Raw genomic sequence first — 27,772 nt, 5'->3', positions numbered from 1 at the left:
GGCTTTGTAATAGGTAATGGGCTTTGTTCCTTAGTTTGCATTTAAGATTAATTCACAGTGAGAGCTTTAAGTCACTTCAAATACCCTGTAGCAGCAAATTTCAAGATTTGTATTGAGTTCTCTATAAAAACAAAGGATTCTACTCACAGAGGAATTTAAAACACCATGGCATTATCAATTGTGGACACAATTAAAATAGTCATTACAACAAAGCAGCATAATATTCTTTTAAAAGCAAAAAGGTGAGGCCTGCATTTGCTCAGCTTTTAAAAATCAAACAAAATCAGTACTGCTCTGCCTGCCAGATCATAATTTTTAAGTATGCAGCTAGCACCCCTTGTATTTCCAATTTAACATGAATCCTACAAGTGTTTCATTCTAGAATGAGCTCATGAAGTTACTGCATATTAAGGTAGAATTTTAAGTACTTGAATAAATTTGCATAAACAAATATTTGTACATGGCATATAACTAATTCAGAATTGTATGCAACACACACTGAAAATCTTTACATGTTCTTACTTGTAATTTAACATGGAAACCCCTTTTGTTTCCAAACACAGCACAGATTTCTCAGCCAAGGATACATGAAAGAAGCTTGACATTTTAAATAATTCCTTTTTAAAATTATCAGACTGTAAACTAGTGACCGAACAGTTTTTACAAGGTTGGAACACCTTTCCTCAAGCTAATGCAACTACAAAGGCTGAATGACTTTTTTTTGCTCTTGGCAAAATAACATACCTATTGCCCAAAATAAAATGCTTCACCTCCACAATACACAAAACAAACAAACAAGCTACAAAGTAGCAAAGAGCAGGAGAGTCACAATCCTTGAAGCTCCCCTAACTGAAATATTACCGCTGAACGTCTGTAAGGCCAGGAAAAAAACTTCTCAGACAGTCAATTCAAAAGAAAAAGTAGTGATTATTCCACATCTTGTTATAAAAAGTGCTCATTACATAGCTGCAAGTCAATGTACCTATAAACTGGAGGACTTCCACCTAAAAAAAAAGAAGAGGACAGAAAGATAATCCAACTGAAACAATCCACTGACAGGTGGATGTGGATCCAAACCACTTTCGTGTAAAGAAACCTTATATAGACATTAATTGATTTTCTGTGTTCAGCATATCTGAAATGAGATATTAAAAATTGTACAGAGCATAGGATAGACTATTTGAAAAATCAGAAAATACAGAGAAAAGATTAGTAGACAGGCAGGGGGGGAGTTGCTGCACATTTTCAAAGTTCAAAGATGAGTGGAAAACCAAGTAATTCTGGCCAGTAATTAACTCAGCATCCTCAGTAGTGAGAACTCTGAGGATGTAAGGAAGGCCCTTTGTTGAAATCTGCACCTTGGGAACTATTTCATATGCAAGACAAATGAGATTTATTTAAATAAAATCCATGATGACTGATCTATATTTATCTGCCCAGCTGCAAATCATCCAACACCCCACCACCCCCTCTCAGCCATTATTCCTCTCCTACCTTCAAAACTCCCAGCAAACAGATAAATCCACGTAATGGCTGGGACAAAAAGGATGGTCAGAGAGGCAGCCAGGAATTTCCGTCGCCCTCTGCAGATTCCCAGCATTCTCTCAGGAGTGCAGAGTCCCAACCCAATGCTGTTCCTATGTTGGAAGCAAATAGTCCACAGCCTCCCACATATTACTCCCTGAAAAGGAAAGGAAAAAATATTTCAACAACTTATCAGTCTACAGAAAGTTATGGACTATACCAGTGTTTCAAAGGAGTTAAAATAACAGGTCTAAAAAAAGGGCTGCTGCAATTGCAAGGTGGTACCCATTTCAAAATTATCCATGACTACTTAATAATAAAACAAATCTTAGAAGTCAAATTAAGACAGTAAGTCAATAAAGCACATCATCTCAACCTAATACACACTAAGCTCCATCTTACCAAGAGATGCCAGCTTTATTTACATTTTGTCCTCATTATACATTACAGGAACTCTGAGATCTTTGATGCCTATGTTTGCTGGGGTCCCATGGCAGATAAGAGAAATCCACCCACATTCCTTCACGTGCTCCCGAAAGGCAGAAGTCACACCACTGAATCAAAGATGTGTCTGCTGTTGAGAGCGAACCAAAAAAAGGAAAGCTGAAGTCTGGAGGTAGAGGGATGTTTCTGAAATTACCCACTTTGCATGCCAAAAAGCAGTGCTGATGAACTGCTGTGTAAAAGGGGAGAAGAGAAAGTGCAAAATGGGCAAGGAAATAATCACACAGGGGATATCAGGAGCTTTAGACTGTATGCCATGAGAAAAATTGATTCTGCTGAATAACACAGGTTTTATAAGGAAAAAAATAATTCTGATCCTAATTGGAAATAATTGTTCTGCATTTCAGAGGGGCCAAGAAAAAATATATGATGATTTTTATTCACAGAAAAATAAGTATTTCCACACCAGTGCAGGCATGCAGAGCATAAAAATAATGTTTCATATTGATGGCAGGTTTTTTTGAAAGGGAAGGAAAAGCTAGTAGCAGACAAGTTGTCATGGTTTGACACGGGAAGAGAATTTTTTTTTAGAAGGAAGAGGTCCCTCCAGTCAGAGGTCAGGTTTGGATACTGACACTTGGGGTGACCAATTGAAGGTGGACACGCCTCTGAGAACACAGAGGGGTTAAAAGCGGAATTCCCAGGAGGACTCGTCCTTCTTTGGTTCCGGTCACCGCAAGGTACGGACCTCCCCCCCCAGCCCGGGCTGGGTGGGGGAGGGGAGCCATGCGGCCTGCACAGGTAGGCCAGGAGGTAAAGGATCGGAACCGGCTGGGTCAGCTCCTGCAGATGGAAGGGTGGACAAATCTGGGATTTCTCCGTTCCCCCCCAGAGTCTCTCTCTCTCCCAAGAGAGAAAAAAAGAGACAGCGGTGGTTTTATCGGCAGTTCGCCGCAGGGAAGGAGAAGAGCGGGGGGGCCGCAAGGTGCCCAGCCGGGCTGTGGGAGCTGGAGCCTGGGCAGCGAGCCATCCTTGGGAGTTGGGACTTTTAACCCTTCCTGAGAAATGAAGGCTTTATGAAATATTACTCCTCCTGAATTTGAAGAAAAGAGAGACAGCTTGAAACCTCAGATGTTTAGAGAAGAAGGTTGGGGGCAGATGATAGAGTGGCTTTTGGCTGGACTCTGCTTGTTTACCATAGACTGAACCACTCTTTCTTTCAAGAGGGACTGCATTTTAGGGGGATGCATTGGTGAACCAAGAGACCTTCTGCAGCAACTACCAGTTTTGGAGTGGACAGAGAGAGAGCTGAGGAGGGTGTGAGGATGCCCTCCATCTTCAGGAAGAAGAGAAGGCGATCTCTGTCTTTTGGACCCTCGGCCCCAGGGGAAAATGGGGGGGACTCTAGTCCCAAATTGTGATACTGGACTGTTGTTCCTGGTGGTCCTTGGCAAAGCATCCTTAAAGGGGCCCTATAAGCAGTCTCTGTCCATGCACGGTGGTGAGAGCACTGTGACATGGAGAGGAGAATGTCACACTGGCCCGGTGTGTCTGGTCGGTGCCACGTGTGACATTGGAAACACAAAAGGTGGCAGTTGTGTTTCCTGGGGGTCTATGGTTGCAAGGGGGACTCCTCTCTTCCCCGATGGACTCAGTATTGATTATATTGAAGGGTGAAAACTTGATTAAGGATCCAAATGGGTCTCGCTGGGGTTTGGTGGAGTTGGGTGGAGGGAGGAGAAATGTTTTGGAAGGTTTTCATTTCGAATTTTGTGTGTTCTTTTTCTTTCCTTTCTTTTCCTTTTATAGTAGTAGTAGTGTAATAAAGCTTTTTCCTTTGTTATTAAGTTTGGTCTGCTTTGCTCTGTCCTTGATCACATTTCACAGCATTTGATTGGTAAGTTGTATTTTCATGGGGCGCTGGCATTGTGCCAGCGTCAAACCATGACACAAGTTAAAAAGGAAAGAGAGTATTACGTCCATGCAAATCTACTTCAGATTTTGTGTGAAAGGGCTTAAGTTTTTCAACTCTAAGAACAGAAGTGGCCTACAAGAATGATATGGAAAGAAAGAGACTCCGGTAGTATAAGGTGTTTAATAACAGTGCCCTTTGACTTATGCTGAAACCAGCACTAGAGCTGATACAAGCAATGTATCATTTCTACAGTGACATGTTAACAATGGCTGCTGTGTGTCTTGAGAGTGTCTTAGCTCTACAACTCCATATATATTGCAGCAAAAATCAATTCTGAAATTAAATTGCAGCAAAAATGAGAATGTAGACAAGAGAAATAGGTTCAGACAAAAAATCTCTGGTGCTGGAGATACTTGGCTGCAGTAATCAGGTAAACTTGCAGCTGTTTCTTGAACATTCAATAGAGCCCACTTTACTACACTACAGTTTAAGAGCCATGATAGTACTCTGACCTTGGAACTGATAAAATGGACTATAATTTGTCCAGAGCCAGCACAAAAAGCATTCCATTGTGTCAGCTTTTCAAGGCAATGAATGCCTCACCACAGAAATTTTGCACAAAATATGTGGGCAGACTCAATATTACAACTGTGGTATTAGAGTCATTCTGTGTTAGACATAGACACACATTTAGTAGATGCATGTGGAGAACTCTTATCTTTATTCACTGTATTTGGATAATGATTACATTTCATTTATTTTCCTTATAACATATAGCATGTACAACTTTTCTGAAGAGAGTCCTTTACATGACTCCTTGAAAAACACTGATACTTTCCCAGGCTTTTGTGTTTATAAGGATGTTTATTATAAAATGCAGAGAATCACTTATTTTAAGTAGAAATTATTTTTTTTTTCCTTAAATGTACTGGTATGCACCACTGACATCAGTCTGTGCAAAGAAAAATAAACCTCTGAAAATATAAACTCCCAAACAGTCATTGGCAAATAGCCACATCTTGCACTGAAACATGCACTGGCTGCATGCTGCTCCTATCAATGACTCCTGTAAAAATTACAGGTAACAACATAAGAGTCTGAAATCACACTGTCACAAGTGTGCTGATACAAGTTTCCAGGGCAATGACTACAGACTCTGAGTTATAGTGCTGCTAGTGGATTAATTCATCCTGGGGTCGCATATTTAAGAAATAATTTTATTTTTCCTATATATTCTTTTCAATATCCATGCAAGTTAAGTTTCTGAACAGGTTGATATGGAGGATGGAATCCAGCTTTTCTGCCCTATGAATGTAAATCACTCTAACAAATCAAAAAGGTGTAAGGCACAATATTGAACTCCTGGTTCAGCTGCGAAGGAATGACAGGTATGTGGCAAATTCAGTTTTCTACAAATTGTCATCTTTCAGACAAAATAGCCAAATCATTTTGCACATTCATGTATATCTTTTATCTAATTAGAAAAACATTTGGGAAAATCCTAAACAGACAAGTCAGGTTGTGATGGATCACCCTAAGAAATGTTAAGGTACTTCTTTCAACAGTGCTTTAAAAGACCCATAAGCTATTTTACATTACGCTTCTACTATCTCCCCACCTTCCCAAAGTTATGAATAGCTTCCCTTGTGTCTCAAATATTCATTTTTAGTGTATAAAATCACAACCCCTGCTGAGTACTTTTTTCCGAAGTAGACGATGCATCATATGCAACCCTTACACAAGCAATTCCATAAAACATCCGTGAATGGTAATGAAGATCCTTGGCTTACGGGGAGAGATTTGGACTCAATCAGGTTTTCACTATTGGCTTTACTTAGAAACAATGTTATCTAATACACCACTGTCAAATAAATTGAAAGACAACATTGCAGCTCTTTTGACTTGGTTTTCCACCACAGAAGGAAAGGGACTGACAAAACTGGCTGGACCAAGGACAGAGCACAAAACACAGTTGCACATTTCTGCCATACAAGCCTGCAAAAGCCTTTCAGAATTCTCCTACAGTCTCCACTACTCCTCAGTAGGACTACCACAGTCCTACTGAATCAGACTATCACCTACCTAAAAGCTCTTAGAAAGCAGTTTCATGGTACAAGCTAAAATTGAAGCTACAGATGTGACAATTGCCAGGCACATTTATCTTTTCGGTAAAATGATTCACTTCATTTACAGAAAGCCATGCAGTGCTCCTCCTGACAGTTTTCACTCTCAACAGCTGTGCTAAACTAAACACCTGTAGTCAGAAATACATAGCATGAAATATATCGGAAACAAAGCAAAGGATGAAGGAATAACTGGCCAATTTAACCACAGCATCCAGGTGTGGTTCTGATCAAAAAACAGCCAGTGGTTGCCCAACGATAGTATTTTCACATCTGAGCCACAAAAAGCATCTACAATTTTATCAATCTTTATTTGGTTTATCTCAGAGGAAGGCAGACCAAAATTAGACTCAGAGTGAAATGGAACATTTGTGTTGGCAGTTTCAAATACAGTCTCAGCTACACCTCTCCAGATACAATTAGATTTTCTGCCTGTGACACAGATACTAAAAAGTGCACGCATTGCAGGATATTGTTCTACTTTCCTCTTTAATTGTGCTCCAAGAGCATCATATAATTGTATTTTAAAAATATGATTCAGTAAATAATACCAACAAAAGCTAGCTGCACGTACATCATACGCATTATGCCTTGCTGTCAGCGTGTCAGGTGCTCTACACTTCTAGGACACACCAGTTCAGGATTTATGAAACCTGATGCACAGAAACAGCTCCACAGATTGTGCTGCAACCTCGGGCCAGCTCACCCCTCCCAGACTGCTGCTAACCATGATCCAAAAGGCTTGGACAATGCCACTGTAAAGGGTAACAGTGGGAATTAAAATAATTTGGGGTTCTCATTACAAAGACTTACTCAGGGCTTTCTCACGTGACCAGAAAGACCTTTCTTACTTTCACATATAGACAAATACTTCCATTAACTACACTAACTTAACAGAGTAGTTTCTTTGTTTTAAATTGTGGATTATCTCCTCACCTAAGCATGAAGCAGCTCTCAACCAGTATGAGCAGTATATATATTAAAGTATGCAACAACACTAATCACATTGGTATTCAGCTTCTATATATTTATTTCTTTTAATTATGGCAGAGAACTCGACTATGTCAGACATTCAGCAGGAGTTCTGTGAAACAATGGAAGTAATTTTGAAAACAAAAATCAAACACAATTAACTAGATTTAACTGCCCTACTATAAAAAGCTTTTCTAACTGCTTCAAATATTTCCTTGCATTTGTTACAGTTAATCTTTTCCCAGTAATCTTCCATTTGTTTTTAGAGACACTGGAAATAAATATATACAGTTAAAGCTGTTTACACAGCAATCCTGTGCCTTGGCTTTGTTGTGTTTTTTAAATTAATTTTATCTAATTCTTTTTGCTCTTGCAGCCTCTCTGCTCTCTTTCTGCACACCTGCAGTCACAGAGTCAATGAACAATTTCTACTGCAAAGCTTTTCCCTTGGCTCTGTATCAATGTAGCATTCATCCCTTATGGGAGATTTTTCAGATTTTTGCTAAAAACGTAAATAACAAAGTAAAAAAGCAGTATCTTATGCAGTATTTTTCTGGGTTTTTTGTTTTGTTTTGTTTTGTTTTAAATGTTGATAATGAGGGTTTATAATGAGTTTACTCCTTGACAGTCAAATCTTATCTTGGAGCTTTGCAGTCTTCCCATTATGGGAGCCAGTTGTCATGTGACATTGTAATATTAAAGAAAAATTTCATACCATAAAGGTAACTCAAGGTTAGGAAACACAATATGAAAAAATTCAATTGTAAATCTTTATTTAATTAAACATTTTTGTTAACTTTCATGGTTTAAACCCAGACGGCAACTAAGTACAACACAGCCGCTCGCTCCCCACACATCCTTCCAGAGGGATGGGGAGGAGAATCAGAAAAGGGGAAAAGTCATGGGTTGAGACAAGAACAGCTTAATAATTCAAATGAGGTAAAACATTATAATCATCATCATTATTATTACCTCAACAACAACAGTAACCATAATGAAAAGGAAACAGAAAGAGGAATAAAATCCAAGAGAAAGCAAGTGATGCCCAATACAGTTGCTCACTGCCTGTTGACCAATGCCCAGCCTGCTCCTAAGCAGCTCCTTCATATACACTCTCAGTTTGTATACTAGGCATGTTGGCATATGGTATGGAATATCTCTGGCCTTTAGGTCAGTTATCCTGGCCACGGTCCCTCCTGGCTCTTGAGCAGCTCCTCATCAGCAGAGCATGGGAAACTGAAAAATTACTTTGTTTGAGTACGCATGACTGCGCAACAACCAAAATATCAAGGTGTTATCAACATTATTCTCATATCCAAAACACAGCACTGTTCTAGCTACTAAGAAGAAAATTAATGCTATTCCAGTCAAAACCAGACTACTTCTCAAGTTTTCAGAACAGAAACAACATTTTGAAAGAAAATGCCACCTCTTCTCTTGTCAATCTCTTCTTCTTCCACCCAGAAGATGTTAAATACAGAAACAAATCTAAGGCCCCTATTGTTTCCACACTCTGAATTTCCTTGACATTGGAGAACCCCAAAATCAGACTTGTTAATCCTATAGTACCATGACTTTAAAGAAGGATTAGGAATATACTCAAAACTCAGCATCCACCTCACAAGCTCCATGAAGCCACTTCAAAGTAAAAGATTACAGCAAAGTTCCCAAATGCTACCAAATGCACTCTTTCTCAACTAGTTACAAGGAAACAGTCCAATCTGTAAGAGAGAAAATAGCCAGTAAGTTGACAGCACAAATGAGTTCTGCCTTGGAACTGTGCTAACTGCTCCGAGGGCACACAGGATTGACATCTTTTATATCTTCACTCAGTACGTGCTGTAGCTTAAGGAAAATTCTATTAGTTGCCTGTTAATCAAAGTTTTCTAGAAGGTTCCAGCTGTAAGCAACACCACCACAGGAATGGAATCTCTCTTGAAAACAGACACAGAGAGAAGCAAATAAATAACATGCTTTCACATTTTTCTGCTTTCATTTCCATGTACCCTTTCTGTATGTACATATATATATATATTTAATACACTTCTAATGGCATTTGTTTTTCCTTTCAAGCCTTCACTTTCATTCAAAAGAATGAAAGCCTGCAACTTCCAGAATTATTATTAAGGATTAAAACAATCTAGGACCAACAGGACAAGAATCTTTTCCTAAGCCTCCACTAAAATGTCACTGTTAATATGAGGGGGAAAATTGCAAGAGAGAAGCAACAAAATACAATCATGACAGAAACATTTATCTTGCCTGTAACATTTCATCTGAAACCAAAGAATTATACTTACTTTTAAAGCAGCTACTGACCTGTTTTCTTAAGGAGTTCTCCAAACCCCATCTTTACTCCACTTTCTCGGCTATATGGGCATACAGCATCAGTGTTTCCTGACTCCCCAACTTATCTAAGGACTCAGCACAACTCAAAGAAAGTGAAACAGAGCCTGGCTCAGCTTGTGTATGGCAGAATTCTAACAAGAGCCTATGTACACATACTAAGAGTACCTTAGAATTTGAGATCCCACTGCCACTGAATTATGAACATACTGGAGACCATGACCAGCCATCAGTATCACATACCTGTGATAGAGATCTTTCAACAGAAAAGCAGCTCTCCTTCAGAATCACAGGCTACAGTCAGGCCACAGCATTATCACATATATGAATTCCAGACTTATAAAAAGGAGATAGCTTTCCAAATCCAAGCATCTCCACCAAAAGGAGTGGCAGAAGGCAATTACAAAAAAAAGGTAGTATGCTATCTGTTCTAACCTCGAAGAAAGCATCAGTTTGTTGGTGCACTACTGCTCTCCCCACCTCTACACCACAGCATCTTTCTACTGCATAACCAAATAGAGACAAACCCTGGGTTTATCCCTCCACCTTGTGCACATACAACCACATAGAAAAGAAAATATTCTTTAAAACAGGAGTAGAGCACTATGTGCATCACCCATAACCCTTCTCTACAATTTTTATGCTAATACTTTGCTTCTCAGCTGAAGTTCTTGGATGCTTGTTCAAAAGCATGTTTACTTCTATTAGAAACTGCTACATATAAAGCTGCTCTAACAAGGAAATTGATTAAAGATTCATTAGAAAGTTTTGCTCAGGAGAGAACAATTATTTCTTGAACTGTTCCTCCCTGACAAAAAGAAAAAAATCCATCTCTCTATGAAGCCAAGTCCTACTATAAAAATTTTAAAAGCATGACAAAACCCCCCCAAGTTTTTATTTTACTGCCTAGATCTCAAACTACAAGTTAGTTTTACATGAGAATTTATAACATGCTTACATATTCATAGCATGTGTACAGCAGCTACTTACTTGTCAGATGGAAATAAAAGCTGGCATCATACATCACACTCACATATTTATCTTTATCAAATATTTGTGTAAAATTAAGCAAATTAAAATTAAAAAAAAAAGGGAAAAAAAAAGAAAAAGAAAAAAAAAAGAAAAAAAAATGGCAAGAAATGGGCCCAGGTGGGCCTCTCCTCAATTCTGGCAGCAAGAAGGAAGGAGTTGAGGAGTGCATAGATCCCATGGGTCAAAATTCAGTTGTGCAGCTGGTATTGAGTGACAGGAGACACCTGGCTTCAGCAATCAGGTAGTGGATGGACACAGGTTTTTTAAAAAGGACTAGCCAAGAAGACCATAAGGAGGAATTTTTCTGTGTGTGAGAACAGCCGAAATACCTGAAGCACTCCTTAAGATCATCCCCCTCTACTCAGCAGTGGTGAGAAACACCTGGAATTCTGTGTCCAGGTCTGTGCTCCCCAAGGACACAGCCAGAGAGGCTGCAGAGCCTCCATCCTTGGAGACATTCAAAACCCAACTGGCCTCCAGCAACCTTCTTCAGCTGAGCTTGCTTTAAGCTCAGCTTAAGGTGTTGAACTAGGCAATCTCCAGAAGTCCCTTCAAAATGCAATTCTGTAATTCCAGATGCCATAATTTTGTACCTAGTCATAAAACAAATAGTGGTCATTCAATGTAAATCCTCAAAATTCCAACTAATATTTATTCTGCTATGCATGAATGAACACACTCATAAACAATTATTTTGAAACGCACAGAGAATCCTAGGTTAAACTTATAGCTAGTATAAATCTATAGTTTTAGTAAAATCAATTCAACTAGCATCAATTCAAAAAACTACAGACTTAGTCTCTGAAACTTGATGAACAGTTGCATTTTCTATATAAGCAACAAAGTTCTCATCTCATTACCACTGCCTAAATATTACCAAACCCATAAATACTTTTTATCATATTTCTATAAAAATAAAACAAATGCAGAAAGGAAAATTCCAAGAACTGTTGGTAATTTCCTATCTGAATAATCAAGAATCAGCAAGTAGGCATGGAAATATGTGACCATAACCAAAAGTAGAAGACAAATCTATTGCTACAATCACAGTGCTGCTTTACCAAGCACACTATACAGTCTCAATAGCTCTTTGATGCTACTATAGAACATCAAATAGCACCAAGAATTGTGAGCAACCATTTTTTTGTAAGTTTTCTGCTGAAATCCCTGTGTTTCAAGGTCCAATATTTACTTCTTCTTAAATATTATACCATCCCAGTGGGTTGTAAGGACTATCTATTTCTGTAGGCTTTCCGAAGGCTGAGGGGGTTCTCTACAAATTACTGGGGATGGTGCTTACACCCCACACTCCATTTTACCTGACAGAAACGCAAAGCTCCTGCAGAATAATTTGAAATATTTGAAATATTTATGTTTTTAAATAGGAAAGGCAGCTGTGGATTTAGGTTTTCACATAGGACACGTTCTTGAGCACTGGAACACATCTTGATAAACTGGAATTTATAAACATAGATTTCTCATGGCTTTTTATTCAGTACTAAACAGATTAATGGCACACAATTTTTAATTACAGAAGGTCTATGAAAGGTGTTATCAAAGCCAAACAAAGCTGTAGAAACCACCCTGAAGAGGAGATGCTGGCAAAAACACTTTCTAAAGAATCCAAACTTTCCATGAGTGGAGTTCGCATTTCAATAGAATCATAGAAAAGCTCTGGTTGGAAGGGACCTCTAGAGGTCATCCAGTCCAATCCGCTGTACAAAGCAGGTTGAATAATGCTCCTTCAAAACAATGTATCATTTGCAGAGCTCTTTACTCTTTAAAAAGTGTTGTCTGAGGGAGGGTGGTTAGCCTGGAGAAAAAGGGCAGTGGGCTGTGTTCCTACGTCCTCTCCATTTCCTGAAACTGCAACGATTTTCACTAAACATTTTATTGTATCTCTCTGTGAAAACCTCACTGCTTGTAATGTCTACTGATTGCATTATCATCACCATTGTTTTCGGAAGTTCCTGTAATTCTGCAATTAGATGAAGGTACAGAAACAATAAATATAAAATATTTAGTAGATCTCTTATAAAGAAAACTTATACGGTGAAAATAATTACCTTATTCAAATGCACATAATTAACAATTCCACGTTAAATCTGATTATAATTCATAATTTTCAGGGCAAAGGGGAGGTTGCCAGACCTTTTCTAACAAAAGAAAAAAAGGCTAATGATGATGTTGAGGATCATGAAAGGATGTAGAGGAACGTAAAGGCATGGCCATGTTATACAAAACAAAAGCGTGCTTTGCACTGGCTGGTGGAGATACGGGGAGAGAAAGGATGAACACCTCTTATTCTCTCTCCTAACTGCTTCTATATTCTAGCATCTTTTAAGACAATTTGACTCTTTCTGTCAAATCATTGACTCTTTCTTGGCAATTAAGACAATTCAAATCTTTCTGTCAAATCATTGAATCTTTCTGTCAAATAATTCTTAAGACAATTCAAATCTTTCTGTCAAAACATTGACTCTTCTTGGTAATCATTAATAAGATCAGAAGTCAAGCTACCTTCTAGGACTTAACAGGAAGTCTCATGAGAGCAGGACAAAGACTGGGTAAAAGTCTAAGAGAAGAATTTAGGTGAAAGAGATCCTTACTCTCAAGTCCAAGATTGCTGTTGACTGGGTGAAAGTATTTCACCCAAGTGGAACAATCAAGCAGAAATGACTGAACGTTTTATTATGAATATTCACATCTGCAAAGGAAATTCTGAAAGACTCATCAGCTTTCTATACTGAAGTTTGATTCCTAGAACATTCCGCATATTAGATCTCCATAGTTTAAAACCAAGAAATCCTTAAATATGTCTTTATGTAAAAAAACTTAAGAACACACATATATAAATATAACTTAAACTGGTAACAAAGCCAAAACAATACATTTGAAATGCATTTTTTAAGAAGTTAGTCTAAGCAATGGAGATGCAGTTAAAATAACCCCGTGTGTACCAACATTTTAATAACTTGACTCCCCTGCTCATTCCAGATCTGTGATTTGCTAAGGTTCCCCATGTATCTTAGTTCCCGGGCTTCCTTTCAGGATGAGACAGGCAGGTTGTTTTGACATAAAAGCAGGGGAACTTCTGAACAAGACTTCCCACAGGGGCTATTCCCTACAGACAGCACAGATAAGATTGCTCCCTGTGCACTGTAACACTCCCCCAGTACAGCCTCAGCAGGTTTGCTGCCTTCAGGCACTACCATCATGCAATGCCTCAAGAAATACAGCACACATCCCTCTGCATCATGATATGACTTGGGTGAACTGTGGTGGTTTTTGTGCATCACACAAGGAAAGAAAACTAACACTCTCTTGGGATCCAAGCAGAGGATGTTACACAGCAGATGCAGCCAGTCTGTTCCACAGGGGCCAAGCCCTTCCCACCTCTTGGCCTGCAGACCAGGAGAGCCTCTGGAGGCAATGCCTTTTGCAGCACAACTCTCATGGTTATAATGTCAGTTTTGCTACCTACAGATGGTCTGCTCTATTCTTGTATCACAAGCATCACATTGTCTCTTATCATAACCCTAGGGGACACAGGGACACAATATTTTGAATCTATGGGCCATGTAAACTGCAGATTAAACATCAGATAAAATGATCATAAACTAAATGAGGTCATTTCAGTTATAACTGTACAGAGACTGGGATCACATTACTGACCCCAAGGCCAGTGCTTCACCATCAAGATGAGCTATACCTCAATATGTACTGCAACAGAGAGCAGTAACCACTATAGAACACTGACTGCACTTTAAGCAGAGGAGCTTTCTCACTTGCTCATGGGCACCTGTCAGTGAGACAGCATGAAAATATAATGGTTGGGAAAACAATTCTAGCACACTTCTAAAAATAAAACTTTTTGAAACTTTTTTTGTTGCTGGGAGATGCAAAAATATAGGACATAACAATGCAGTTATTTGAAGAAAAGTAGTCCAGAGTTTTATTATTATTATTAATAGCTAATGTGATTCAGGCATACAGGTTGATTGTGACAACAAATTACATAATACTGTTTTTCCAAAATTCACCCACAGCTATGAGGACACAGTTTGGTAGGACAAGTTTTGTTTATTGCCAAACTTCTATTACCTACTTTTTTCAATTGATAAAACGATTTTATAAAAAAAGACTGAAAGGGGCTTGGATGCCTTTGGTTTTTTTTGGCTGCTGTGGATGAGATCTATGGATATATAAAATAGATGCAGTGATTATACGTATTATTGCAGAGCTGAAAGAGAAGGTAAATCCTTTATTTCTAATGTAACAATGAAATTGCATTGAGAATACTTGAAAATTTAGAGAATATGCACAAATCAAACGGCCCACATTTTTATAAGATGTCATCATTTGCAGAACACAGTACTAATGCTAAATTTGTGATATACAAGTTAATAGAAAACTAGAGCATTTTTTTTTACCACTAATTCCTGGGAAAATATGAGCTGCACATATTTTACAAGCAACTCAGAATTTAGTCTTGGAAGTCTTGAAGTTAAATTTTCAATTATTTCTCATTATTTGTCACAAAAGATTCAAAATGGTATGACTCATTTTGCTTGCCTTGTTTTATGGAAATGTCAAGGTATACCTTGTGGTGACTACATTTTTTTATACCGTGCTACTAAGAGATACTTAAAATGTATTCAGTTATTAGAAGGTGCTCTGGTACATAAAGTGAAGCCAGCCCAAATGCATGCCTTGAGTGTGTGAAGAACGACAAGGTTGGAAATGTCAATAGTAAGGCTATTGAAATACCTCTTCTATAACAAGCTAAAAATGCCCTGTACAGTTTTCAGACATTTGCTGGCATTTAGACATAATGTTGTATTTAAAGGGTAAATTATGTTCTGAGTGGTTAATTCTTTGGCCACAACTTTTAAAATTATTTATCTAACAAAAAAAAAACCCCAAAAAACCTGTAAAAGCATGAAAAAAAAAGAAAATGCTTGTGCCAGTAACATGCATTACCTCCAAAATGCATACCCATTGGCTTTGTATTTCAATGGCATCAAGCAAAATCATCTACATTTAATTTCCCTAAAAGGAAATATTTTAAAAAGAAAATACATTTATTCCTGAAAGGTTTCAACTTGATTAAATGCTAATATGGATGCTCATTGTTTGTATTTTGTAAAGTTTATGTACTCTCTAATGGAATATTGTTCCACATTTTAAAACTTGTGAGATATATTAGTTTCTACCTCACATGCAGCAGTTGGAAGAATACTTTACTTTTTTAAACAGACTTCAAGAGATTAAAGAAACCAGTTACTATTTATTGATACAGCTGACCTTAAAATTACATCATCTCTACAGCCAAAGACTTTTACAAACTGATTTTGAAACAGACAGGGAAATATGCTGAAAGCAACAATGAGCACCATTTTAAATAAGAAAATGAAGCTGTAGATAATTGGATAGCAGGGTTAAAGACTACTAAAAAAGTATAGTACAGTGAAATACATGCTAAAGAAAATGATCCTCCTGTAAAACTTCCCCTAAACTAAGGTAATATGCGTTCTTTCTGCCTAAGTGGCCCTTTCAACAACATGCATTAGCAGCCTGACAACCTTGGGTCTCAGAACTGAAGAGAGTTCCCACCAGCTGAGGAGGGAAAGAGGAGACTGCTCTTCTCATTTTCTTCAACAGCACCTTCAAAATCAGAAAGCTTTGAAAACTTCTATCTCAAATCATATTTGCAACTATAAAAACATGAACTTTAAATACTTTAGTAAGTATGAACACTGAAGTTATTATAACTTCAAGAATTGAACTTTAAATAAAATGTCCTCATGCTTCTGAGAAAATCACTGGGGTTAGCATGACTGTTGGAGGCATTACTGAAAATGCACAGATCTGTTGGATGCGACTGCCAACCATTACTTGACACTGATCTCGTTTCAGGCTCCTATCATGCAGCTTTTGGAATTTCTTAGTCTGATTCAGGAAGAATATGTCTGCTGTATTTATTTGACTTCCAGACACACATACTGTGAGGACAAAGTGTTTATAAACTCTAATAAACAGATGCTTGGAGCACTTTGTAACCAATCAAGGTAGAGGTCCTTGACTATTTTGACTATCGAGAAGACCATACCAATTATACACGTACAGATAAGAATCCATGTTAAGACATTTACAGATTAATATTATAAACCAGTTCTATAAAATAAAGCAAAATTGAAAAGGTTGACTCAATGTTATAATGTCTAAAAACTCTTTGGAAGAAGCAGCATTGAATGTGCAACATAACTTGAGTTTTTTTTTTTTTTGTTATCTTCAAAACTATACGCCATGATATGATCAAACACTTGCATGTGTCATTCTTCTAATACTTAAAGTGATGACAGCAAATTATTACATGGAAGAATTTCGGGGGGGGGGAACTGCCTTTTGAACAGAAACAAATGCAGGGGTTTATCAGCTGAAAAACTATGAACCACTACAACAGTTCTTTCAGAGAATATTTTACTACTTTTGATAAAATACTTGAGCAATATAAACAGAATTGTTTTAGCTGTTCTCATCCTTTCTTTGAAGGTCTCAAATTTTTTAGCATTTCCAACATTCCTGTAACATATCCTGATATAAAGGCTCCTAGATCTTTAAATTAAATGTCATAATATTTAAATATCTTTGGGCTTCCTTGGGTCTTTGAAGTAAAAAAATTAGGAGTTTAAGGAAAACTCATTACCCAGGAAGTCAATGGTAAAGTTAAGAAAAGAAGCCAAAGAGCCCAACTGCAGTGAAAATCTCATCTAAGCAATACCTCAATCCTCATTAATATTTTACCACAGTAGCTCAATAATATTGTCTAAGTGCCACTAACAAAGATTAATGAATCAGATATACACATTTTGTGTATTTTTTTAGGGTTTTTTTTCTTGTAACATGTTGGATTTTCTGTTTAGGTTTTATTGCCATCTGTGAGGTTAAGCGATATTGGATAAGAACATCTAAAATTGTTTTGCTACATGAGTAATATAAATGACTTGAAGGTATAAAAATTCTAAAGTTTATGGGGAAAAAAGTTCAATCTGCATGCTAATAGCAATAATATTATCAATTGAAACCCTACAGCTACCCTGACATATGTCTCACAAATTCAATCTCTATTCCTTTTCGTGAATCAATGTGGAAAAACACAGGGAAGCAGGCAGTTTCAGCTACAACTGAGAAATAATTCAATAAGTGATTTTACATCAGCATTTTAATTCAGAGGAGGAACACTTTCCTCCCTTTTGACACAATCTCCCCAAGCATTCCTTCTTCTTCTAGACTGAGCTACATGACTGAGAAGTCTGAGAGGGGACAAACTGGATACCCTTAGGATGAAAAAAAACCCAGAAGATACATTCCAGAGGGTATGCTGAAGGATGCTCAGCTGCTGGGACAAGATTGCAACTAGGCTAGTGTAAAAACCTTGAATGAATGCAGCCTATGTAACCTGTCCTCTGCACTGACTATTTCACTCTACACATCCATTCCTGCTGGGCCTCAGTAATTGTTAACATGGACAAAGCTGCACCACATCAAGCTGCAGAAAACGCTGAAGCCACACCAAATATGAGGTAAAGTTAAAAAGAATTGTTTCATATAGCTGTATTAATGAGGAACAAGTCACAGGCTGTGGGGTTGTCAGAAAAATCAACAGCTGTGATCAAATGCAAGTTTTTTCTTCATCTAGAAATTAGGCTATAAAAGAATTCCCTTTTTTATCATCCCAGTCATGAGCTGTCTTGAGCTGAAGCAGAACAACTCAGCTAATTAGATACTTGATAAAGGTAGCTTATTTGGGGCATTTTCCTGCGTTTGCATTTACAGCAGGCAAAGGAGGCAAATTACTTACTTAGCATCAACACTTTTCCCCTTCAAATCTAAAATTCTAGACCAGTTAATTCCTCAAAGGTAGCAACGAATTAGACGCATTCTAACTCCCAGTACTTCAAAGAAACTTTTAAACTGAGACAGACAGAAATGTCTCGGGCTGCTGTTGCCATCCTAAAGGCTTCCAGGCAAACAGCCGAGTTCCAGGCAGGAGGGTGTATGCAGTACCGGAGCGGCGCCCGCGATGCTGCCGAGCTCCGGCGGGCGGGCGCGGGCTCGGAGCGCGGCCGGGCTGCGGCACCCGCCCCGACGGCAGCCACAGCCCAGCCCCGCAAGGGGTGATGGCTAATGGAGGGCGTCTGCCGGCTGCGGAAAAACACACAGCAACCGGGCAGCGGGGAAAAAATATCTCCTGCCGAACGCTAGAAGCCAGCGGCTGGCTTAGCCACCTAGTGCAAATAACAGTAATACTGTGCAAATAGAAACTTAGTTACAAGTCAAAATGGAATTTTTTTTACATTTTTCCTCTTCCCAGTGCAGAAACTGCTTCTTGTGCGACTATGCCTAGGGAGCTTAGCATAGGAGGATCATATCTAATAAGCGATGTGCAAACAGAGCAGTTGTTGTCCCTACAGACGTTCAGTCTAAAAGTACCCAGACAGAAAATACTCTGATCTTCCACAGTGCAAGACAACAAGGCAGACTGACATGCTTTGTCTATTATCAGACTAAGCCTGAAATACGACCTTAAAAATGGATTCCGAAGACCAAGTTCACCACCACAACTGCAAATTATTCCTCTTTCAAAGCACTATTACCACAGAGCCATGCATACCTTCATCAGAGGCTCCTGCCCATTTCACCACCACCTAAGAGAACCTACCAGCTCAGACTCTTACTCATCAACAAATCCTTAAGCAACACAGTTGGACATTACACACAGTCTAAAATTAACAATTAAGAAAACACCTTAATTCTCCTTCAGGTTTTTTATATTTTTTTAAGGAGATTATTACTTATGGATGAATTTTTTTAGGAAGTTCTTGGCGTAACACTTAAAGTCACTGTTTTTTTCTCCCTCAAACATTTCAAAATATAGGAACTTCCTAAGGATTGTCTTCAGAAATCTGTTTTGCAGTCCTATAACTTGGCATGTGCCCAGTATTTAGTGTTGAATTACAGCTCTGGGAAATAAATGAAGCATCATTTCCAAAAGAAATGGCATTTTTCACAGTTTATAAATGCATTGAGGGATAAATTCCATTTTTAACAAACCAGTCAGAACTGATCTCACACTGGAAACTCCAACACAATCCTTAAAAAAAGGGAAAAAAAAAAAAAAACCAAAAGAAAAAAAAAACAAAACCAGAAAACACTTTCAAAACAGCTCTGTGTGATGCTACTCAAAAAGGAAAGAAAGTATGTTCTTCCTGTGCTGGGGGATAGACACAGCTCAGGGCCACCAGTTAGACACCATCTAACCTAGAGATCACGAAGGTTTGACCTTTTCCTGTCCATCCCTACTCAGTGTTACCTAAGAACCCAATGCAGACCTAGATTTTGCCTGCCTACTCATAGCCTTTCCACTGACAATGCACATTCTTACTGTATTTAAAAACTGGCATTACAATAATCATCTTGTTCTTTCATTCCAAGCTCAGGTGGGTTGTTGTAACACTGGCAACCTTGTACACATGAACAGGAACACAAGCAGGTGTCTCATGTTATGTGCATGAAGAATTTAGAGAACTGACCTGAAGCAATTTGGGTTTACTTTTCTGCATTACAGACATGGAAGTGGATGCTCCTTCTTTTGAGTGATGAGGCTGATTTTCACAATCTAGACTTTAGGAAAACACACATATGAATTTTCTTGTTTCGTTAACAGAATTATGGTTTTAGGGCACAGTGCTAGAGCTGTTTCATGGGACTGTGGTCACAGAGGGGAAAAAGCAGTCTCACAGGGGAGTGATGCACAACAAACACTTGAGCTAACATCACTTTTCCTGAGACAGCATTTGACTTTGCTCTGCAGAGAATCACAAAAAGAGAGGTTACAGCCTGAATAGGTGTTTTGCAAGTAAAACACCAGAAAAAGCTTAGCACTGCATTTCAATATCCATATAGGATGATGGCAGAAGCAAAAAGGACACTAATGAAGCTGATAGGAATGACCTTACAAGCTGCTAACAAGTAAAAAAAAAAATCTGTAATGCCCACACATTGTCAATAATCATTGCTTCCCTTGATACCTGGCAACTGCAAAACAGAGACACCTGCTTCCACACATGCTTAGTTCATACTTTTCCCACACTCGTACTTAAAGCTGACACTACAATTATTAGTTTAGACCTCCATGATTCTCACATTTAGACAGCATGAAAATCTTATCAGAACCTGTGGGAGCATCATGATCCTCCAAATTCTTCACAGATTGAAAGCAGGGGCTGAGATACACCCTACTGCTTTTTAGGAAGGCAGCAGAAAAATCAAAATGCAAAATAAAGAAATAGAAGATGCAAGCCTAGATCCAAATCATGGAAGACAGACTATCAGTTATTTATTGAAGACCATCTTCTCATTAACTTTTATCAAATCCATAAAAGACAATACCTTATAAAAGGATTATTGACATTTTTTGTCATGCTTTATCTTTGCAGAAACAGAAGGTAACAATCATAGTTTAGGGAAAAAATGAACTATTTTTACAAAGGTTTTTTTGGGGATCTAGAGGCCAATACTGTAGGAAGTCCAAAATTAAATATTTATTTTTAAAAATACACTCTGCCATTGTGGAAAGTCTAACTTCTAATAAATCCACTTCTGTAAAGACTGAACAAGACACAACTGCACAGAGTTTGAGATATCCACATCTAGGCTCCTTTTTCCACAAAAGGTTGGAGCAAATGACCTTTTAAGCCCTTGCTAACCTGGGCTCTTTCTGATTTTATGAAAAAAATTCTCATTTTGTATTAAAGGTCACAATTCTAGATTTAGAGACTTTCACAGAAGTTATATGCACTCAAAACAAGGTCATACAAAGTCTCAAACTCAGAAGTAAAATTAATACAGATAGAATTAGCAACTAGCTTTGAATATGTAGGTTTTAAGAAGTTATGACCTACATTATAATGCAAAAATAGGCCCCAGAATGGAAAGGTCAAGTCATCCCTTCTCTTGCTAAAAAGAAGATAGGGCTTGTATAGAAGCATTAAAAATATCTTTTACCATTTTATTTTAATTTTAGTGGGTTTTTTTATGCATCACTTTGAATCATCTTCATATTGTTTGGCAAATACCAAGATTTTGGAAAGGAAATGAAAGACCTTTTCTCCATCTGAGCTCAAATAAAAGCAAGTTTGCTTCATCACTCACTAGCTATGATCTTAGCCCTAGAAAAGCAAGAGCTAATCATAATATACAAGAATCTGTAAAAAAGAAACACACATAATCTGCTATCACTCATATACGTTAGCAAGAAACAAAAATATTCTATAAAAGATTAGCTGTTATTGCAGAATAGGTATTCTGACTCACATTTCTATCACTGATAATGCCTCTTAGGAAAATAAATAAACATTTCCAACCTCTTCACAGAGGCAATTTCTCCCATATAATATATTACCTCTTCTGGCTATAATGTATGTAATATATGCACACTCTTCCTTCTCTTTCAGATCATTTATTTACAATATAAGCTAATGAAGTCCGTATCTTCTATCTTTTTCTTAGTTCAGGATGCTTTCATAAGGAGTGTAAAAGTCTCATTTTTCAGGCAGAGATTTCAATTAATAAAGGATCAGAAAAAGCTCAGAAGGCAAATCATATCCTGGGCAGGGTGAGGAAAGTGCCCAGCACAGGAAGGGTCCATGAGTCCACCCATGAATGATGATTAGAAGGATGGAACACCTCTCCTACATGGAAAGGCTGAGACAATTGGGTTTGCTCCGCCTGGAGAAGGCCTCAGGGTGACCTATAGGAGCCTTCTGGTACCTGAAGGGAGCTCACAAGAAAGATGGAGAGGGATATTTTAAAAGGACAAGGGAGAATGGCTTCAAACTGAGATCAGGTTTAGATGAAATTAGGAAGAAATTCTTTACTGTGGGGGTGCTGAGGCACTGGACCAGGTTGCCCAGGAAAGTTGTAGGTGCTCCATCCCTGGAAGTGTTCATGGCCAGATTGGATGGGGCTTTGAGCAACCTGGTCTGGTGAAGGATGGCCCTGTTCATGGCTGTGAGAGAATAAAACAGAGGCTATACCTACAGCTTTTACACTGTATCTCCCTCCTTTCCAGAACTAGAGAGATTAAAGGGATTACAGAACTCACTTGCACTATAGCCGAGGATGTTTTTTTCATCCCATCAATCAATTTAATGTGAAGAGAGCAGGACTATGAAAAAGAGTCTGAATGAAGTATGAATGGAAACACATGTTGTGAAAGGACCAAAAGAAACATTCAATGAATCCATAAGAGATTTCACATGTTGATGGGCACCCCCAAATACACCAGTTATCAACTACACATCCATATGCAGCTTTCTCAAGAGGTCTGGTTTTAGAAAATAAAGGATAAAATTAAATCATTATGAGAAGGTGACAGAAAGAACGGGATTAGAGCTATAAAGCACCTAGACAAGGACAGTACAGAAATCAGCAGTGTTGCCTACTGACTTACAGCGATGCTACAGAATGAAAGGGCTAAGATTGCAATCACTGTCAACTCCTAAAGAGTACAAAAGGTACAGTCAAAAAAACCCCATGTGATCACCAATCAAGAAGAAAAATGCAGAAGATATGATGAGGACTTAATAGCCAGCATCTTCTATCTTTCCTGTCCCTGTAAGTAATCCCAGCCCCATCACCTGATCACACATCTTGGTGCTTCTGAATACGTGGTAAGAAAGTGAAATCAGCGAAAGATTAGGTATGAGAAGGAAAAATGTGTTTTGTTGAAGTAAAATCACCTTCCCCTTCTGCAGGCCTTCCCCATTATATTTTGTCACTAGTTGCTATGATCACTTGTGCTCCCAGGCCAGGGCACTGAAAAAACCCATACCCTTGTTCACAGTAGCAAATTTCCTACTTGCTGCAGAAGCCAACATACTTGGGGATGCTGAATCATAGGATCCCATTCACAAATGCACGCTTACTGCATAGTCTCATGTGAAAACATATGCCACACAATCAAATAACTACCCCTAAGCATCTTACATGCTGGGATTTTAAATAATTAGGGAAATCTGTTGATGAACAGAAAAACGAGCTATTTGTCACTCAAGTATAAACACCCTTGTCATACACGCCTTTTCGTGCTGTCTTTTATAAAATGAATGACCAGGAAAGGATACAGCAACTAAATGTTGTACAGCTAATAATACTATTACTACTTGTACTAATGCAGTAATTAATTCCCTTTTCTCACATGTGGCAGCTTCCTCTAACAGAGCTCCATCCATGAACACCAAAACCAGGCAGAGTCCTTCCTCCAGCAGCAACAGGCCAAGATCTGTGATGTGTGCAGATCCAAGTCCTACCCCTGCTGTCACTGTGAAATTCCATATGGCCATGGTAAAGACAGAGTGACAACCATGAAGCAGCTACACATTTGTTACAGTTCAGATTTAATGGTGATCCAAGAAACATTTCTGCTCCCCCTTCCCGTTCCACAGATGGAACCATGATTACAAACATGCCATCACATACACACTCAATTATATTATTTAACTTCTTCCAGCTGTAAGCACCTACAGCAAATGAATGGATTCCCCACTGCATTTGATGGAGCAGTAACGACTTTTAAGCAAACAATAACATGGGCCACAAAGAGCTTAAAAACACAAAGGCAAAACAAAGGGAGTCAATTTCCCACAAAGCTCTAGTATGCAAAATTGTGGAAGTATGGGTAAGTAAACCATGTTACTACATAAGTAGCCTTATATACTGTGAACACTCATGATGTGGTTAATGCTTTAACAACATGCACAATAATCATTACTGTTTGAAGTTTTAACTTGGTAAAAATTACCACTACTCTGCCTCCTTAAAATATTTTTTTTTTTCCTTTGAAAACTATTACAACGTAGGCTAAGGCAACATTTCATTAATGTCCAAGTGTTGACAATAATGAGCCCACACAGTCATAGTTCACAACACAGATAGACATCTTTATTTAACAAAACAAAAAGAAGTTGGACAGGGGAAAGAAGTGCCTTAAGAGAAAAGAAGCAGACTATGTTTGCTCTTATGGGAGGTAAAGAAAGAACAAAGGAACTTCTGACCTCAGGCACAGCCAAAAATAAAAGGAGTAATGTGGATTCTTTCCTCACACAATTGCTGACTCTGTATTAGCTTATTCCCATTACATACCATTCAGATATGCAAAGGAGCTGGTAATTTCTTCAGGGGAAGATTTTTGCCATGTTATTTATTAGCTAGGAAATAATTCCTGACACATACTGAATTTTTGACAGACTTGCTCAGTTTTGACTCAGCCTTTTGATAATTATACAGCAGCAGTGCCTATGAATAAAAGTAATTTCTCTTTGCTTCTTATGCTGCAATTATTCCAGAGTTCTCCTGATAGCACTTATTGAGTCATTTCAAATATTATTCATTTTTAAAACTTCTACCTATTCATATTACTTGTAGGTTTAAAAGCCTGTTTGTTTTGTCTTTGCCTCAAATAATGGTTAGATTTTTAACATCCATAAAAATGTCTGTGTAGTAGCGATGAATGGTATTGCACTCTGTAAGCAGGAGTTGTACGTATTTCTTCAAGTGTTATACCTCAACTGGCATACCTCTGTTGAACCTTCCATATTGTCTGCCTTAATTCCATATATATCCATATATATTAATTCCATAATAGAGATACAGAGTTCCTAAGGTGGCAAGGCTTTTTGAATCATTGCTTGTAAGAATCTAATTTAAGACATGCTAATGGGAGCCCACTTTCATAAAGTAGAATTCAATACTCCACGAAAATTGGGCCCCTTTTAGTTAAACTCACATGCCTGACAGGCTAAAAACAAGTGCAAGAAAATCAGAGTTTTCTGCAGAGGAAAACTCTTGCATCATTGCTGACATAAGAAAACTGTCCCCTGAAACATGTTATGCCACCAAGCCTCAACTATGGTCCTGAAATATTGAGTCTAAGCCCTATCCATGGTAACTGAGTTTGTACACTGTGTACCTTCATTGCCCTCTGCATACTTCCTTTTGAATCAAAATTTATTGGAAAGCTTAATTGCATGCAAGTATTAAAAGACAACAGCAGAGTGCAAGTTTCTTTACAAAGCATCACTGAGAAATCAGCATGAAAATTCAAAGGAACATTAGGTACTCCAGCAAGCAGTTAGGTAATTGAAATGTTAGAAAGTGACTGAAAAAGCTGCAGTCATCTGGTCATTTGCCTGAGAACAACTTTATCCACAACCTTCTCCCCATCCCACAATCAAATATAATTTGACATGATCAAACATTCTCAGAGTCTCCTAGCTGCTGAGGTGCAAAGAAGTGCAAGGTGAGAAAGCAGTAAAGGAAAACGGAGCAGGAACTGAGGAGGAGCAGGATATTGAGATATTGCTTGATAGATGCTCTAGCCCTTTGTCAGGACTTGCACTTAAGTAGAGACCGAGTGGTAAGGACAGCCTAGGCACAACACACAAGCACTGCAGCCAGACAGAGCATTGACAGAGTGACTCTTCCAACAGTCAGTCTCCTGTGATCTCCCAGAAAATAAGAGATTGTATCAAAGGCAGCTCAGCTCTCTAGGAATGGAGAAGCACTGAGACACGAGAGCCATAAGGATCCCACTCTAGCTGCCTTTATGGCCATAGCCACACTGCACACTGGAAGAATACACTGCAACTGACCACGGTATTTGTTACTCTTATACACGGATTTAAAGGATTAACTACTCCTCCTATCATAGGTGAAACCTTTGCCACAGTGGCACACAGAAAACTTCTTTAATGTTACAGAAATGATAGAACAGTATCTCCCAGTGTTCAGCCATCCACACATAGCTTCTGCATTTCTTATTCAAACTTTAGCTTTTTTCAGCCTAAGCAAAGGAAGAAATATCGTACTCTTCCACAGTGCTCACATTTGTAGGATGCTGACACAAGATTGTAACAATCTCAAAGGGCAAATATTAAACTTATGTTATGGTGGTGGCAGGAGTCTTAATGTTAAATTGTAGAAATTCATATCTAATAGCATCAATTGCATTTCTACACTATGGGGTTCACTTGCAAGATCTGTATTTTTAGAAAGCTAGCTGCATTATGGACATGAGAGCAGCCCCAGCTAGTACTACAGAATTCCAGACAGTTATTTTCAATTCATTCCAAGTGCCTTTTTATATGATGGGAAGAGAAAGGTGTATTGCAAGTGGTTGTTTACTCTTCAAGTACCATGTCTCCCATTATGCCAAGTGCAGTGGGACCACCAGGAAGCTTCCTGCACTGAGGTCACCCCCCACCCCTGTTCTCTGCACAAGCTCTGTGTGCTGTAAAGATGTTGCATTCTGTAGCTGGCAGTCTCTGGAAGAAATTGACTGCTGCTTTGTGTGGGATGGCAGACAGAGCAACTACCATGGAGATACCAAAACACTGATGCCACTACTTTTGCTACTGAAGTCAGATCCCTATGATTAAAAAAAAAAAAAAAAAAAAAACTCTTTTTAGGTCTAGGTTTTGTCTCATTTCCATCTTAGTTCAGTAACTGCTGGAAGGCCGTGATTCCAACAGCTATTACAATGTTGGGTTTTTTAATTTTCTCTTTAACAAAACTTTCAAATGGTCTAATTCCTCCCACGAGCAGTCTCATATATGCCATTATATTCTGGGAAGCATCCTCCACTAACAGAAACACGGTGACTGCAGCCACAGTAGCATGCATCAGAACATGTCCATCGTTACTGCATGTTTCCTGTGCTTTATCTCTTTGCTCTTGCAAGTAGCAGTAATAAAAGCTGCAGCCATAACTCTCCTTGACAGCACCGTATTTAAGGCTGCACCCTTTCAAAATGCATCTTGGAGTGATGATACATTAAACAAAGTACTTCAGGCGTGGATGGAACTGTCTGTCCTTTGTCAAGGGAATAGAACAACATTTGAAACAATCCCCTGTGAGCACTGAAAAAGTTTGTTTCTGTATTCCATGATGAGACACGAAGTATGAACAACGAAATGCATAATCCAAGTTGTTCTATCACTGGCGTTATGAATGGGGCTGACATTACAACATGCAAGAACACAGGCAGTTTAACAGCAGAGATGTTTGTATTTAGGCACTTTGCCCTGGAGAAATACCACACCATTCTACTAAATGGTGCATCTCCCATATGAGGTCCATAACCTTGCATTTTTGAAATGATCCTGTTTGTCTGCTATGGCTATTTCTACCTTCCAGGGGAAGAAAAGCAGACAACTACCTTATGGATGCTGTCAACACAGTCCACAGTACTGGCATTAAACCCACTGCATGTTTTTTCTGTATCTCCTAATTAAATAATAGGCTCAGTATTACCTACTGTCAGTGCAATCCTTTTCATAAGTCTCTGAAAGGA

General features: G+C 38.4%; 1 protein-coding gene and 1 long non-coding RNA gene across 4 annotated transcripts in view; one reads left to right on the top strand and one right to left on the bottom strand.

The window, feature by feature from the left end:
* LARGE1 (LARGE xylosyl- and glucuronyltransferase 1) overlaps positions 1–27,772 on the bottom strand; it is a 276,798-nt gene that overhangs the window by 193,075 nt on the left and 55,951 nt on the right. For 2 of the 3 annotated variants that reach the window (XM_002199467.7, XM_030263115.4), the window contains one exon: positions 1,495–1,681. The exons of the other annotated variant lie outside the window; for it this stretch is intronic. In XM_002199467.7, the coding sequence (XP_002199503.2) occupies positions 1,495–1,600 (106 nt within the window). In that variant the 5' untranslated portion in view covers positions 1,601–1,681. The remainder of the gene's footprint in view (positions 1–1,494; positions 1,682–27,772) is intronic. 3 annotated transcript variants of the gene reach the window in all.
* On the top strand, positions 2,528–3,815 carry LOC140682220 (uncharacterized). The gene is made up of 2 exons (XR_012053558.1): positions 2,528–2,769; positions 3,193–3,815. It is a non-coding gene; the product is annotated as an uncharacterized lncRNA (long non-coding RNA).

This window comes from Taeniopygia guttata, chromosome 1A (assembly GCF_048771995.1).
Source record: "Taeniopygia guttata chromosome 1A, bTaeGut7.mat, whole genome shotgun sequence".
Classification (NCBI taxonomy): domain Eukaryota; kingdom Metazoa; phylum Chordata; class Aves; order Passeriformes; family Estrildidae; genus Taeniopygia; species Taeniopygia guttata.
Note: the sequence above shows the minus strand (reverse complement) of the source record. Positions and strands in the feature narration are given on the sequence as shown.